Source organism: Macaca mulatta, chromosome 4 (genome assembly GCF_049350105.2).
Source record: "Macaca mulatta isolate MMU2019108-1 chromosome 4, T2T-MMU8v2.0, whole genome shotgun sequence".
Classification (NCBI taxonomy): domain Eukaryota; kingdom Metazoa; phylum Chordata; class Mammalia; order Primates; family Cercopithecidae; genus Macaca; species Macaca mulatta.
Genome location: NC_133409.1, coordinates 137756004 through 137773805, shown reverse-complemented (window position 1 = coordinate 137773805; position 17802 = coordinate 137756004). Strand labels below are relative to the sequence as shown.

General features: G+C 42.0%; 1 protein-coding gene across 1 annotated transcript in view; it reads left to right on the top strand.

Annotated features, from left to right (window-relative positions):
• The first annotated feature begins 203 nt into the window (after positions 1-203).
• The window catches only part of SPATS1 (spermatogenesis associated serine rich 1), a 37581-nt gene continuing 19982 nt past the window's right edge, over positions 204-17802 (top strand). The window contains exons 1-4 of the mRNA XM_078001047.1: positions 204-453; positions 9271-9418; positions 15987-16111; positions 17382-17543. Of these exons, the coding sequence (XP_077857173.1) occupies positions 315-453; positions 9271-9418; positions 15987-16111; positions 17382-17543 (574 nt within the window). The 5' untranslated portion in view covers positions 204-314. The remainder of the gene's footprint in view (positions 454-9270; positions 9419-15986; positions 16112-17381; positions 17544-17802) is intronic.

The window sequence follows — 17802 nt, the reverse complement described above, 5'->3', positions numbered from 1 at the left end:
GGAGGCCTCTGAGCACAGACCGGGGCCTCCCCTGGGGAAGGGTGTGGGAAGACTCTGAGGTGGAAAAGAAGGAGCTGGATGGGGGGGTGCAGCGAGCCTGGCTTGGGCTGGGGGCGGACTTGCTGGAGCTCCGAGGGCTTCCAAACCACGCATCGCCCAGGTGGAGGGAGGGAGGCTCTGGTTTAGAGGCCAGTCCTGCCCGCCTGACTTTCGGTGGCTTGTGGAATTTGTTTGTTTTGACTGATACCTTTCTTAAGAGGTTCTTTTCTTTGTCTCTGGGTTGCTTCTAATATTTAAAATCAACATGTGCACAGATGAGTCCATCCATGATCACTGGAAACGGTCCACGGGGCTGCTGTCTCCCCTCTATCTCAAGCGCGACCCGCGGCAGAGAGCTGGAGAAGGTTCCAGAAAAAAGGGACTCTGGCATGACCGAGGTGGAGAGGACCTACAGTTGAGTTCTAAGAAATCCAGAGCACTCACTGGGTGTGGAGTTGGTGGCCACATCCAAGTATACTACATCCGGGGGCGGGGGCAGGTGGAGGGCACCATTTGAAATTTAGAAGGAAGCTAATTTGGGGGCATGTAAAAAGAGCTGCTTGAATAGTAGCTTATGGCTGTGCTAACTCGAGATTTGATTAGGCAGAGAGCACCACCGAAGCAGAGTCTCATAAATTACCTCACTGGATCTCCCTTATGAGTAAAGGGAGCCAGAGATTTGACCTTCCCAGTGCTTGGGTTAATAAATGGTGAGCCTGGGATTTGACATGAGCTTGAGATTTGACGTGAGTCTGCCATACTCCCGAGCCTGTGTCCTTTCATCTTTGCTCAGCTATTAATAGGTTTGTGTCACTGTTTATTGGATGGGACAGTTTAGGTGGGAATTATGAACACTTTAAAAATTAAATGATGGCTGGTAGCTCCATAATTGGTTAAGGCCAAGGAGGATATTCAGGGACGCGTTTGCCTTTAGAGAACAGTGTCATGGCGCCTGAACAGCCACAGTCGCCCAGAAAAGCTCAGAGCGCGCCTGCGCTCAAGTTGTCATTTACCTGTTATGGGTGAGAGGCCTGAGTGCTGCAAAAAGGGATTGTGAAATGTCCAGACTTTGCTGGATCAGATCTTAGCTTTCTCCCTGGTCTTCTGTATTCTGGGTCTGTGATCTCATTCTCCTTCACAGTGGGGAGAAAGGAGGGAGGTACAACTCATTCCACCCAGCTATTAATATAAGCTGGGACCGCAGAGAAGGAGGAGCTGGAGGAGTTAGAACTATTAATTGTCCAAGTGTGTCTGGAACAGCAAGGAGAAAAGGGTTCTGGGATTCTCAAACTTTAAGCTCCAGACCTTCCTGCAGTTTCCAGTTTGGTTTGGGGTAAAGGAAGAAGCTGCTGTTTTAAGGATGTCCTAGGGAGGATCCATGTTTTTGAGTTAGGGGTACCAGAAGGGCACCAGGTCCCAGACCACATTAATGAAAGACCCATGGTGTCCTTTCCTGCTGTGTAGGAGAGTCTATTCAGGAAAACACATCTGAGTTTAGCTTAACATGGAATCTATGGATTTCAGGAAGGAAGGGGCTCCACAAATCAATTGAAGATACGAGTGTGTGTGTGTGTGTGCATTTTTCCATCAGAGAAACGATTGCTTTCATTACTGCTTATGGGGGAGGGGATATAATAAAAAAACAGGTTAAAAATTTCTGTCCTTGATCCTTAGGCCCATTATGAAGCAGATAAGCAGGGGTGGGAAATAGTGTTTGGTTAAATGAATATCCATGTTAAACAAACATGGCTTGATGTATTATTTTTCTCCCTGCCAGACAGAGCTATTGTGACAATCAGCTGAGATGACAAACATATGAAAGTGCTTTGGTTATGTAAGGTGTTATTCCTGCCTAAAAAAATGGAAATAATTATCCTGAATTCCACAGATGGCAATAAAGAAACAGACTTTCTTCCAAATTCTCTTTTTTCCCTTGAATTCCTTTCTGGTTACAAGAACCTTCTCTTGGCCTTTAATTACATCATTTCTTCTTATTTTGTGGTGTTTTAGAAACTTGTCAGAATTTTCTGGCTTCTGGCTTATTTGACATTTATTGCACTTGAATAACAATTTTCATGATAAATGGTGAACCTTTCAAGCAGGGTGTATCTCCTTAGCGTGTTTGTTTCTCCCCATAGCCTTCTGAGCTAGATGGGGGAGAGGGAAGCCATTGGGAGCTGGGGGTGGAGAAGTAATTGGCTTGCTTGGAGTAGCTGGATGGTACTCTATGCAGTGGGAGCATCAGTATTAGTATTAGCATCAGTATTAATAAGTGTTCAGACTTGTAATTCCAGCTTCTCTTCCAGCTAATCTTCTTTTACCAGGGGAAGGGCGGGGAGGCATCTTGAGGACATGTTTAAGTGTCTCCAGCTCAAATTTGAGGTTGAGTTACTCTTAGGAAGATCCTGTAGTCAGCTTGATCTAGAGAGTGTGCTGTTGGTCAGTTTAGCAAGAGATTGCTCTTCCCATCCTTGTCCATCAGATAAGCGTTCCCCATTATAGTGGCCACAGGCCACTTTCTAGATTGCTGCTGCCACAAAACTTTTTAAGCAAGCAAGGAAGTGTGCTAAAGTTTTAGGTGTGATTTCACTGCTCGCTGCTCAGGGACATGCAGTACATTTAAATTTTGCTCCTAACGCAAGCAAACAAAAAACTTGGGAAAGGGCCCTCTCTGATACCATCCATAGAGCCAACCAATTCTTGCTTGGGTGAACTCTCAAGTCCTATAGTGGCAATATACAATTACAATGTTTACATGCTATGAAAGGCAGCCACTGTTAAAACCTATGGGCAAAAATGTCCATAAGTAAATCTTACCATAAATACCTCAGAACTCACAACTCACATTGCTCTTCAGTCAGATGGGGACATTCCCATCAGCAATGATAGGAATTCCATTCCTCCAAGCTATGCCAACCCTGGGTGTTTGCAAATGGATAACAAATAATGGTATCTGATTTTAAGTTCAGTTCTTCAATTATTCGGACGGGGCCAGGTACTGTGGCTCATGCCTGTAATCCCAGCACTTTTTAGGTGGGCGGATCACTTGAGCTCAGGAGTTTGAGACCAGCCTGGGCAACATGGTGAGACCCCATCTCTACAAAAAATACAAAAAAAAAAAAAAAAAATAGCTGGTCATGCTTGTGCATGCCTATGGTCCCAGATACTTGGGAGGCTGGGGGTGGGAGCATTACTTGAGTCCTAGGGGCAGAGGTTGTAGTGAACCGAGATCACTCCAGCCTAGGTGACAGAGTAAGACCCTGTCTCAAAAAAAACCCCAAAAAACCACAAAATAAACAACCACCCACTCCCCCAAATCCAATTATTAGGATGGATGCAATTTCCCCCAAACATATATTGGCTGTTTGTATGTGTTATTTTATTTTATCTTATTTTGAGATGGGGTCTCACTCTGTCACCCAGGCCGGAGTGCAGTGTCCATTCTACTATAAAGACACACACACGTATGTTTATTGCGGCACCGTTCACAATAGCAAAGACTTGGAACCAACCCAAATGTCCATCAATGATAGACTGGATAAAGAAAACGTGGCACATATACACCATGGAATACTATGCAGCCATGAAAAACGATGAGTTCCTGTCCTTTGCAGGGACATAGGTGAAGCTGAAAACCATCATTCTCAGCAAACTAACACAAGAACAGAAAACCAAACACCGCATGTTCTCACTCATAAGTGGAGTTGAACAACGAGAACACATGGACACAGAGAGGGGAGCATCACACACCAGGGCCTGTCAGGGGGTGGGGGGCTAGGGGAGGGATAGCATTAGGAGAAATACCTAATGTAGACAACGGATTGATGTGTGCAGCAAACTACCATGACATGTGTATACCTGTGTAACAAACCTGCACGTTTTACACACATACCTCAGAACTTAAAGTACAAAAAAAAGCTCATAATTTGTCATGACTACTCTTTTTTATTTCTATCATGTATGTTACAGATTTTCCCCCAGTTTATAGTTTGCTATGAAAGTTTTAAGTTTATATTTAAAGAGGCATGTTCAAATCTATGCCTCTTTTCCTTTATTTTGCCTATATTTGATATCTTTCTTGGCAATAACTTCTTCGCTCTAAGATTATATAAACTTTTACTTATTTTTTTCAGGTACATCTTTAATTTCAATTTTCACATTCAAATCTGTAAGTTATCTGGATTATTCCAGTTTGGGATAAGAAAGGTTTACTTTTATTTTTATTCCAAATGGTTAATCAGTTGTTCCAGCAATATTTTTTGAATAACCCATCCTTTCTTCACCAAGATAAAATGCCACTTGTTTTCATATAAAATTTTATTCTATTTATGTTTACTATTTTGTTCTATTGATTTGTCTGTTAGGGTTTTTGTCAGTACCATCTCGATTATTTGAATGTTAAACTACATTTTATAAATTATACTCCATAGCTATGTAACTCTGAACAAGTTATTTGACATTTCTGGAGCTTAATTTCTTTACCTGTAAATTTATCTCATTTTAATTATAATTATGGCCTTCTTTTCATTTCTATTATTATTATTATTATTTTTGTTTTTTGGGGGATGGAGTCTCACTCTATTGCCCAGGCTGTAGTGCAGTGTGATGTGATCTCAGCTCACTGCAACCCCCACTTCCTGGGATCAAGCGATTCTCCTGCCTCAGCCTCCTGAGTAACAGGGATTACAGGCATGCACCACCATGCCTGGCTAAGTTTTGTATTTTTGGTAGAGGCGGGGTTTCACCATGTTGGCCAGGCAGTCTCAAACTCCTGACCTCAGGTGATCCGCCCGCCTCAGCCTCCCAAAATGCTGGGATTACAGGCCAGGCCCTAATATTATTTGTATTTAAAATTTTTTCTTGAACCTTGTTTATCACATTATTAGCTTTTGCATGAAGCCAAAGTTCTGATAATCTTTATTTCAATCTTTTATGATTTTATTCCTTAAAATTTTTTTGGGGGGGAAGGGTTACTCTTTTTTTTTTTCTTCTTATTTCTTAAATTGACAATTTATCTCATTCATTTTGGAATTTTTTATTTTGAACATTATAATCCATCAATTCTTGGATAGACAGTTTGCATCTTTGAAGTAGGGACTGGATGTTACCAGGTCTGTGAGCCGAGCAGCAGGCAGGATGTGGTTGTAATAATTTTTGCTGTATGAGCACTGAAGCATGTAGAATGTGTGTTCACAGCTTGGAAGAAAACTCCAGAGACAATAGAGAAACACTTTTGTGCAGTGTCTGATACCTGTAATACCAGCACTTTGGGAGGCCGAGGCAGGCAGATCATGAGGTCAGGAGTTCGAGACCAGCCTGGCTAAGAGACCAGCCTGGCCAAGATGGTGAAATCCCACCTCTACTAAAAATACAAAAATTGGTCTCAGCGCCATGGTGCCTGTAACCCCAGCACTTTGGGAGGCTGAGACGGGTGGATCGCCTGAGGTCAGGAGTTTGAGACCAGCTTGGCCAACATGGTGAAACTCTGTCTCTACCAAAAATACAAAAATTAGCCAGGCATGATGGTGGGCACCTGTAATCCCAGCCACTCGGGAGGCTGAGGCAGGAGAATCGCTTGAACCCAGGAGGCACAGGTTGCAGTGAGCTGAGATTGCATTACTGCACTCCAGCCTGGGGGACAGAGGGAGACTCTGTCTCCAGTAAATAAATAAATAAATAAGCAAGCAGGACGTGGTGGCTTACACCTGTAATCCCAGCTACTCGGGAGGCTGAGGCAGGAGAATTTCTTGAACCCTGGAGGCGGAGATTGCAGTGAGCTGAGATCGCTCCATTGCACTCCAGCCTGAGCGACTCGGCTCAAAAAAAAAAAAAAAAAAAAAGAAAGAAAGAAAGAAAAGAAAGAAATGCTGCATCACTCAACTCACATTTTAATTGAAATCTTAGGTCAGTATTAGGTGGAAAATGTGGACATTAATGATTGAGTTGAAAGTGATTTAGAAGTCAGACTTCTGAATGTGCATAAGATTTAAGAATGCCTTAACCAGTCTATTTTGCTTATAATTTCCTTCTTTATACAGTGCATGAGTGATATGTGATTAAAATCTGTAAGTAAATCTAAAAGAATGCCTCAATAAGTATAAAATAAAAATTCTAAGTGATGAAAACATGTGTCATAGTTTAATTGGCAGCCTTTGTTCTTTGTGATACATAAAATAACAATGCTATTACAATTGATGATGCCTTATATTCAGTGAAATACAGCATGTGCATTTAAGGTTTCAGATTTCTAATTACCGCTTTAGTTGAATCCCACAAGTTTTGATATACAGTACTTAATGTTCATTGATCATTAGGCACCTCATGATTTCCATTACGATTTATTCTTGTATGTGAATTATTTAGAAGCTTGGTTTGAGTTTCCAAGCTTATGGATACTTTTTGGCTGTCTTTTTATTATTGATTTCTAATTGTATTGCATTGTGGTCAGAGAGTGTGGTCTATGTATTGTTGATACTTCTTTTGTGGCTTTGTATATGGGTGGTTCTTCCTTTGATTACTGGGGACCTGTTCTCACGTCCTCACAGCTCTGCTGCTTTCCTGCCACCTCCCCTGGGCTTGGCTCCATCCCAGTTACACCTTAAGCAACCAGTTGGCCCTCACTGTGCTGGGGGCTGCTCTAGGCTCTGGGACATATTCCAGAGCAGCACTTCCCACACTTGGCTGACCCTAAGAATCACCTGAGGCGCTTCTTAAATATCCTGGCTCCCAGACTGTAGGTCTGAGTCAGAGGCCTGGAGTCTGCATATTGAACAAGTGCCCAAGGGGATTCTCATGACTGGGCAAATTCAGGAAGTTCTGTACAGTTGGGAATCTGGAAGTGGAACGGGATAAAATACAGTGATGGAACTAGACTTAAAGAAGGAGATCACTGCCAAACGTGAGCCTAAATGAAGAGCAGGGGTGAGGGTAGGGGCTTATTCAAAATGCAGGTTCCCAGGTCTCACTTGGAGAGATTCTAATTCAATAGGTCTGCGATGGAATTTGGGAATCTGTATTTTAAACAGGCTTCCTAGGTAATTCTGATGCAGATAGGCCTCGTGCCATGTCCTGAGAAGTCCCAGAGTGAGAGGATTTTGAAGGGAGGAAATAGCTCAGCTGAACTTTAAGCTTTGTAAAGTCACAGGCAAAGTCCTCTTAGGAGTGAAAGGTTTGGTGATAGATTGGGACTTGATAAGAGTGGGAAAGATATTATTCACTTGTGATATGAAATTTGAGAGGAAATGGATAAAAAAACTGTCTGAGTAGCAGTCCTGCTGCTAGATGGTGGGAGTTTGCATCGTTTATAGTATACAGTCATATCAACAGGTTCTGCATCAGCAGATTCAACCAACTGCCCATAGTAAATATTCAAAAAGGAAACAACAAGGCTGGGTGTCATGGCTCACACCTGTAATCTCAACACTTTGGGAGGCTGAGGCGGGCGGATTGCTTGAGGCCAGGAGTTCGAGATCCGCCTGGCCAATATGGTGAAACCTTGTCTCTACTAAAAATACAAAAATTAGCCAGGCATGGTGGCAGCTGCCTGTAATACCAGCTACTTGTGAGGCTGAGGCATGAGAATCACTTGAATCTGGAGGTGGAGGTTGCAGTGAGCTGAGATCGTACCACTGCACTCCAGCCTGGGTGACAGAGTGAGACTCAGTCTCAAAAAAAAAAAAAAAAAAAGAAAAGAAAAGAAAAGAAAACATCAGTATAACAACAAAAATAATACAAATAAATATATAACAACTATTTACATAGCATTTGCATCATATTAGGTATTACAAGTAATCTAGAGATGATTTATAGTACAACATACAGGAGGATGTGCATATGTTATATTCAAATACTACACTGTTTCAGATAAAGGATTTGAGCATCTTTGCATTTTTGTGTTGCGGGGGTCCTGGAACCAATCCCCTGTCAATACCAAAAGATGACTCTATATGTGTGAAGCATGATACTGTGTAGGTGGAATAGTAGTCAGTCTAAAAATGTCCTCAAGAATCAAAGAAATTTGACTCTTATTTCTTACAATTTTCTCATTACTAGAGGTTACATTGCCATCTATTGAGCTTCAGTGCTCTATGAAATGATGCATAAAGAAATATGCATAATCTTTTCATCGGACTTTTTATTTTTGTGGCTGGATGAGGTACATAACTGTAGGAAATGATAACAGAACAAATTGACTTTCATGAAGTATTAGTAGTATAGGCAGAGTGAAGATAATGGGTACTCGTCTCTGTCTGACACTCACTGGTTTTCAGGACTCCCTTACTTGTAACTGTGGGTGGCTGGGGAGTTATAATTCTTTTTCATTTATTCACTCAAACATTTATTGAGCACCTGCTTTGTGCCAGGCACTGTTATGGATGCTAACAAGATGAATAAGAACTGTGAGGGGAACCCACAGAAATTTTTGAGGGCGTTCTTTGGGTTGTGATCACCATTATATTCATCAGTTTTTCTATGAACAAATCCTTTGGAAAATTATATTGAGATGCCTAATACAATGTACAGTGCTATACAGCTCACTTCAGATCCTAGGTCTTCCACTTAGTTCACAGAATGTGAACTGTGAGTAGGGGCAAGCAGTCTAGTACAGGGGTTAGGATCTCACGCTTTAGTGTCACAGAGCTGTAATCAAATATGAGCCTAGATGTTTTCTTTTTTCTGAGACAGAGTCTCTGTTGCCCAGGCTGGAATGCAGTGATGTGATCTCGGCTGACTGCAACCTCTGCTTCCTGGGTTCAAGCAATCCTCCCACCTCAGCCTCCCAAGTAGCTGGGATTATAAGAGTGCACCACCATGCCCAGCTAGTTTTTGTATTTTTGTAGAGACGGGTTTCACCATTTTGACCAGGCTGGTCTCTAACTCTTGACCTCAAGTGATCCACCCACTTTGGCCTCCCAAAGTGCTGAGATTACAGGCATGAGCCATCGTGCCCGGCCTAGATGTTTACTTTTTATGTGATCATAGGCAAGTTTAACCTTCTCAGCCTCAGTTTTCTCAACCATAAAATGGGGATAATAAGGAATACCTATGCCTGTTGATTGTTATAGGGATTAAATGGGATAACATGTATAAGGTGTTGACATAATCCTCAGTGCAAGGTAAATGCTCAGTAAATGTTAGCTGTTTTAAAAATTTATTTATAATCTAGGAAACAAAATAGGGCAGAATGTATTTTCAATAATATAATTAGATGGTGATAGCTCTGTGTTGCAGGTGCTAACTGCAGTGATTTTCTGGAATCTAAGGGATGTTTTGCCAAGACAGCATCCTCTGGCAAAAGTGTCAGTTCCTCATCTTCTGTGGAAACAGGCCCAAGTGTCCGTGAGCCTCCAGGCCTCCCCAGAGTGTCTGCTTACCTAGAGTAAGTAAGGGTCTGGTGTAGAGCTGTCACTGTTTGGGGGATATTCTGACCAAGAAGCCAACAGTCTGAGAGGTAGCATGGTATGCTTGGCAAGAGCATGGATTCTGGAGCTAGACTGTGTGGGTTCAAATCCCGGTTCTGCCACTTAGTATCCGTGTGAATCTGAGCAAATTACTTCACCTCCCTGGGCTTCAGTGTTCTTATCTGTAAAATGCTGATGATAGTTTATAGGATTGCTGTGAGGATGAGTTGAGTTAATACCTGGAAAGAGCTTAGAAGACTTCCTGGCACACAGCAAGTTCTGTGTAAATTCTTGCTATTATGAAGTTCAAAAATAAGTGAAACTGTGTATTTTTGGGATATGTACATACATACATGGGTGGTAAAACTTAAAGAAAAGCAAATAAATGATTATCGTAAGAGTCACAATTAGGATAGTGGTTACTTTTCCTGGAAAGGGACACACACAGATGGTTTCTGGGGAGTGGGGAAGAGAAGGACTGGCAACATTTTGTTTCTTTTGTTTGGGTAGAGACAGGGGTCTCCCTCTGCCACCTGGGCTGGAGTAGAGTGGTGTTATCTTGGCTTACTTTAACCTCAAACTCCTGGGCTCAAGCGATCTTCTCTTCTTGGCCTCTCAAAGTGCTGGGATTGCAGGTGTGAGTCACTGTGCCAGGCTAACGTTTTGTTTCTTGACCAGGATGTTGGCTTTGTATTTAGTTGTAAAACTGTCTTTATGCTTTATGTACTTTCCCTGTTTATATTTCTTTTCCAATAAAAGGTTTCAAATGCTTTTCTAATAATTTTTGTTACAATGAAAGTAATTTAAGCTTATTGTAGAAAATTTGAACAGGTGAAGACAGTATTAAAAATAAAAGTCACGGCCAGGCGCGGTGGCTTGCACCTGTAATCCCAGCACTTTGGGAGGCCAAGGCGGGTGGATCACGAGGTCAGGACATCGAGACCATCCTGGCTAACATGGTGAAACCCTGTCTCTACTAAAAATACAAAAAATTAGCCAGACGAGGTGGCGGGCGCCTGTAGTCCCAGCTACTCCGGAGGCTGAGGCAGGAGAATGGTATGAACCTGGGAGGTGGAGCTTGCAGTGAGCCGAGATCGTGCCACTGCACTCCAGCCTGGGCAACAGAGTGAGACTCCATCTCAAAAAAAAAAAAAAAAAAAAAGTCACATGGCCGGGCATGGTGGCTCACACCTATAAACTATGCCCAGCTAATTTTTAATTTTTTTTTTGTACAGAAAGAAAAAACTATTATAGTTTCAGACAGAGTAGTTTCACTGTCCTCAAAAATCCTGTGTTCCATCTATTCATCCCTTCCCACCCCTCCCACCCCCTGGCAACCACAGATATTTTTACTGTCTCCATAGTTTTTTCTTTTCCAGAATGACATATAGTTGGAATCGTATAGTATATACCCTTTTCAGATTGGTTTCTCTCAATAATATGCATTTAAGTTTCTTTCATGTCATTTCACCCCTTAATAGCTCATTTTTTCAATGCTGAATAATATTCCATTGTCTGGAATAGTTTATTTATTCATTCACTTACTGAAGGACATCTTATAAAGGCAGCTTTTTCACTGAGCAATATGCGGAGAGAATTTTCTCATACCTGTGAGTGTTTTTCAAGAACACAGTTTTCAATGACTACAGTGCTGAAATGTCAGATGAATAGACCACAATCTAACCAGTGACCTATAGTTTTAAAGAGCTGCTATTGCAAATAGTGTTGTAATGCATATCCCTCTACATTCGGCTTTTGCCCATCTCTGGTTATATTATAAAAGTAAATTCCTAGAAGTGGATTTATTCAGTCAAAGTTAAGGGAAGTTGCTCAAGTGATTCTTTATATAATAAAATCTGCTCCAAGTGGACTTGCTGCCCCCAGCACTAGACATGGAAGGGACTGGCATAATCCTTAAGCTCTGCCTCTTTCGGTCCTCTGCAACAGATGTATACCACTAGCAGCAGCAGTGGGTCCATGTATTGGGAGGGAAAGAAAGCCCAGACTGTGAAGTTCACATCCTGTAGGATGGGGAACTGGGTGATTGCTGCCAGTTCTGCATTCCTAATTCCCACCTAAATAAGTCCCCTTTATGGCTCATGATACCTGGGTTATGGAGGACCTAACTCAGTCAAAGCGTGTGTAGCCAAATCTAAAGCTCCAGTCTAGACATACCCTCAGGCTTTAGATTGATAAATTGAACTGCTTTCTAGATATCTCCACCTGATGTCCCACAGGCCTCCAAACTCAACGTGCCTTGACTGAACTTCTCATCACCCATCCTCACAAACCAAATCCTTCTGTGTTCCTTGTCTCAGTTGATAATCTCGGTATTCATACAGCCCCAAAGGTATAGATTGACAGGTCATACTTGTCTCCTCCAGCTCATCCAACTGGGGATCAAGCCCTGAAACACCATATAAGTCCATCTCTTCTACTCCATCTGTATTACCGTGGTCCCACTCAAGGCCCTGATCATCTCTCACCTGGACCACTGTAATACCTTCTTGATTAGTTATTTATTGGTGCACAACAAGTCACCCTAACTTAGTGACTTAAAACAACAAACATTTATTATCTCACATTTTCTACAGGTCAGGAATCTGAGTATAACCTAGGTGGGTGCCTCTGGCTCGAGGTCTCTCTCACAAGATTGCAGTCAAGGTGTTGGCCAGAGCTGTGGACTTATCTGAAGGCTCAACTGCGGGGGGTGTGGATCCATTTCCAAGCTCACTCATATGGTTGGTGGCAGGATTCACTTCGTCACAGGCTGCTGTGGCTGATAGTTCAGTTCTCTACTGGCTGTTGCCCACAGGCTTCCCTCAGTTCCTTGTCTCTACAGAGGGCAACTCACAACATAACAGCTGTCTCTCCTCACGAGCAAGCAGGAGTGCACACAAGAAAAAGCCACAGTCTCTTTGTAACCTAACCTGGGAAGTGACATCCCATAACATTTACTATTTTCTCTTTGTTGAAAGTGAGTCAGTAGGTCTAGCCTATACTCAAAGGGAGAAGATTACAGGAGGGAATGAATGCCAAGAGGCAGAGATCATTGGCAGCCATGTCAGAGGCTGCCTGCTACACTCTCCTAAATGGACTCCCTGACTTAAGTTTTATATTCTCAAAGTTCATTCCTTTTATAGCTTCTAGAGTTTTCTAACCACATGTGACCATGTCATGTTCTTGCTTACTATTATTTAATGATATCCCATTAAAGCTTGATAAAAAAGAGTCCCCCCTCATATGAACTGCAAATTCTCCAGATCTGTCTCCTTCTCTTCTCCAGTTTTATCTCCAATACTCCTGCCACAACCACATCAAATGTCGTAATTTCCCTGATGTTTCTTCCTTCTATGCCTTTGCTCACATTGCCTCCTTTGCTTGAAGTGGCTTTCTCCAATGGCTTGCTGTGTGCACATATTGTAGAAGCTGCTCGGCTTCCACTGACTTTCCAGTGGCGTCATCTATGCTATTCTCCTTTTTCTGGGGAATTGATTTTCACTCCTTCCTTACCAAGTTTTTTTTTTTTTTAAGATGGGATTTCACTCTACTGTTGTCCCGGTCGGAGTGCAATGGCACCATCTCAGCTCAATGGAAACTTGGCCTCCTGGGTTCAAGTGATTCCCCCTCCTCAGCCTCCTGAATAGCTGGGATTACAGGTGCATGCCACCACACCTGGCTAATTTTGTATTTTCAGTAGAGTCGGGGTTTCACTATGTTGGCCAGGCTGGTCTCGAACCCCTGACCTCAGGTGATCCACCCACCTCGGCCTCCCGAAGTGTTGGGATTACAGGTGTGAGCCACCATGCCCGGCCCTTCCCTACCCAGTTTTTAAATATTTTAACACAAGGTCTTGCTATGTTTCCCTGGCTGGTCTCAAACTCCTGCCTACCCAGTTTTAATGAGTATTCTGAATAGGAGCTACCATCATCTTTCTTGTCTCCACTTCCTGATTGTGATTGATTTAAGGGAGAACATGTGATCTAAGCTGAGCCAGTGAGTCCTTCCCTGAAATTTTTCACATAGGAGATAGGGGTAAAAATTGGTTGGAAGACATGAGAATTTGAATCTGGGCTGTCAGTGGCCTTTTTGCTCTTGTGAAGAAGCTCATCTGCAATTGGCAAAAATGAAGCCAAGGTGTCAGGATAAGCAAAAGAGAGTGACAGTTCTGAGACATTGAACCCCAATTCCAGTTGTCCTCAGCTGTACTCTCGTGATGGAAACTAACACACCTCCAAAATTGCTTATCTTCTGAATCAGGGGTGGGGGCACTGAGTTATTGGTCCTACCTACATCACAGGATTGTTAGCAGGGAGCAGACAAGACGAGCAATATGAAGTTGCTTTGATGCCATTTAAATATGAGTGATGCATTGTTATGAAAAAAGATCTTTTGACTTTATAACAGATCATTGTACCTGAAAACACTGTCCAAGGCCAGGTCTCAGACACAAAGCCATTTAAACCAGAAGTGATTGCATTTTCTGCTGACACCTATAAAAGTTTGTTGTGGGTCTTTATAAACTGCCAGGAAGTTCAGCGCTAAACATAATGCTCTATTATTGTAATCATTTCAGTCTAGGTTTGTTTTTGATTATTTATTCATCTTCTCTATATACTTATTGATTTTTTATTTACATTTAATGGTTTTATTAAACATGCCTTTTTGGTAACAGATTTATTTAAACATAATTCACATACCATAAAAGTCACCCACTTAAAGTGTGTACACAACTTGATGGCTTTTAATGTATTCGTAAAGTTGTGCAACTATCACCACAATCAATTTTAGAACATTCTCATCACCACAAAAACAAATCCATACCCTTTAGCAATCATTGCCCCGCACCCCCTTCTTTCTGTCCCTCTAGTCTGAGACAACCATTAATTTACTTTTTGTCTCTATAGATTTGCCTGTTTCGGACATGTAATATTAATGGAATTATCAATATGTGGTCTTTGGTGTCTGGTTTCTTTCACTTAGCATAATGCTTTCAAGGTGCATACATGTTGTAATATATATCATTCCTTTCCAAAAATTGTGGTAAAATATATATGGCACAACAGTTGCCATTTTATCCATTAAAAAAACGTTTTTAGAGAGATGGGATTTCACTCTGTAGCCCAGGCTGGAGTGCAGTGGCATAGTCACTGCTCACTGCAGCCTCCACTTCCTGGGCTCAAGTGATCCTCCCTCCTCAGCCTCCCAAGTAGCTAGAACTACAGGTGTGCACCACCACACCTGGCTAATTAAAATTTTTTTTGTAGAGATGAGGTCTCACTATTTTGCCCAGGCTGGTCTCAAACACCTGAGCTTAAGTGATCCTCCTAAGTTGGCCTCCCGAAGTACTGCCTGCCTGATTTTATCCATTTTAAGTGTACAATTCAATGGCATTAATTACACTCATAGTGTTGTGTAACCATCACCATTGTCTATTTTCAGACATTTTCATCACTCCAAACGGAAACTCTATGACCATATAGCAATAACTTGCCATTCTCCCCTCTCCTCAGCCCCTGGTAACCTGTAATCTATTTTCTATGAAATTACCTATTCTAGATATTTCTTATAAGTGGAATCACATAATATTTGTCCTTTTGTGTCTGGCTTATTTTACTTAGCATAACGTTTTCAAGGCTCACCATGTTTTAGCATGCATCACTACTTCATTCCTTTATTTTTTTCTTATATTTTTGAGACAGGATCTCACTTTGTTGCCCAGGCTGGAGTGCAGTGGTGAGATCTCTGCAGCCTCCACTTTCTGGGTTTAAACAATTCTCCTGCCTCAGTCTCCTGAGTAGCTGGGATTATAGGCATACACTACCATGCTTGGCTAATTTTTGTATTTTTAGTAGTGAGGGGGTTTCTCCATGTTGCCCAGGCTGGTCTCGAACTCCTGAGCTCAAGTGATCCATATGCCTCAGCATTCCAAAGTGTTAGGATTACAGGCAGAAGCCACCATGCCTAGCCAACTCATTAATTTTTAAGGCTGAATAATATTCAATTGTACGTATTATGTACCACATTTTGCTTATCCATTCTTCTCTTTATGAACACTTGGCTTGTTTTCATTTTGGCTATTATAAATAATGCGGCAAAGAACATTCACATGCAAGTATCTGTTTGAATCTCTGTTTTCAGTTCTTTTAGGTGTATACCTAGAAAGAGAATTGCTGAGTCTTGCGGTAATTCTATGTTCAACTTTTTGAGGAATCACCAAATTATTTTTAAACACTTTAAAAAAATCAGTAGAGATGGGATCTCACTATGTTGTTCAGTCTGGTCTCAAACTCCTGGCCTCAAGTGATCCACCTGCCTCAGCCTCCCAAGGTTTTGGGATTACAGGCGTGAGCCACTGAATGCCCATCTTTTCAATAAGTTTCAGTCCCCTTAAATTGTGAATACATAAATGATATGCTCAAGGACTTTTTATAGATGAGTAGTCCCAGTTCTCACAAGCGAGGGCAATTCTAGGGTAAACTATGTGAGATCAGGCTGTAACTACCAGTTTAAACACGTGGAAGAATCCTTCTGCTTTCTTTCCAGCACCACTGCTGACTTGGATCAGAAACCCTCCTCCTCACATTCTGGTCACTCCTCGGAAATGTCATTGCCTCAAGTCCAAAAGGATAAGTATCCTGAGGAATTCAGCCTGCTTAAGTTGCAGACAAGTAAGTCACAGACCCTCCTCCACATGCCTCTGTGCCCCAGGTCTTTTCAGAAATCTACCATACTGTTGACCACCATCACTGAAGGCCCACAACTGTCAAGCATTTGACATACTTTATCTCAAAATTCACAACACCTCTGCCAGGAAGCTATTATATGTTTTTCAAAAATACAATGCCTTTATATAAAACCCATTAAAATACTGCAGAAAGACATTAAAATAATATAGAAGTATATAGAGTATAAAAACCCTTCCCCAATGTTTTCCAACAATATCCCTATTCTGTCTCATAGCCGTGAAGAGTTGATATATATTTTTCCTGTATTTTGAAATGTATATGTGTGTGTGTATATACACACACGTGTACATATATAGATGTAAAATAAATGGGTTAGTATACAAACTGGTATAAATAGATCATGGACCTCTTTCTGTGCCAATACATACAGATCTATGTGGCTAATATAGACATACCCATTTTACAGAAGAGGAAACTGAGGCTTTGAGACATTCAGTCATCCATAAAGCCACATGGCCAGGAAGTAGAGCGATGGGATCAGAACCCAAACTTGCTTGCCTCAAATCCTATGCTCTTCTTGGCTATCCCAAAGCCCACATTTCTCAAGCATCCCTAGAACTGCTAGGGGATCTTTTATTGTTTAAAGTCACTGTTAGCAATCTTACAGGAAGAGTATCAGATGATAAAACAAAGGCATTGCAAGGTCCAGAAACTAGCCTGAGGTCTCAGGAAGCTTTTCTCATTTGAAATTATCACAGGTACATTTCCCAGTGTCACCGTAGCGCACGTGCGTGCTATTGTTGCAGCCAATACCATGTTTCATCCACTTGAGGTGCCATGTGGATGGCACTGGCCTAACCGTTTGCTGGTTGATGGCATCCTATTTTTCCTACACAGTTATCAGAGGGAAGATTGTATCATAGGTACTTGGAAGACTGTATCTGAGCTTCCCAACCAATACTTAACTGCCAAACATAAAGCTGGCTTTATTTTTGAAGGAGAGGATGAAGAGGGCAAACAAGCAAACAAAAACAAAGAAGGCCTCTTAGGTAGCTCTCCCCCCACTTCCCTTCCTTTTGTGTCTAGTCCCACAGAGTTTCACACTGTCTCTGATGTAGAACCAAGGGATTATACACATTAATTAAAGTTGTATAGCCAGATAGTGCCTGGGGAGTTTTCACCGCTTTTTGTCATCCAGTTGCATTATGAGGCTGGGAGCAGCACTAATGGAAGGCTTTCTGGTGTCTTGCAGAAGATGGGCATCGTCCTGAGTGGACGTTTTACCCGAGGTTTAGCAGCAACATCCACACTTACCATGTCGGAAAGCAGTGCTTCTTTAATGGAGTCTTCCTCGGCAACAAGAGGTCTCTATCAGAGAGGACGGTGGACAAGTGCTTTGGGAAAAAGAAATACGGTGATGTTTCTTTCTGGGTCTTGACTGTGCAGTCCCCGAAAAACTCTCAAGTTTAGTGATTCTATAGGCCCTGCGTTCTGTAGCTGGGGGCAGCCCTGTAGAGTCACCGTGTTCCCCTAGTGCAGCCAGGAAGACAGAAAAGTGAAGGGGACAGTTGGCAGGCTGCACGTTTTGGCAAAGAACTCACAACAGATGCTGATCCACATTTTCTTTTTTCTCTGAATTTCATAAAATGCAAATGTGACATTTAAGTCATCAG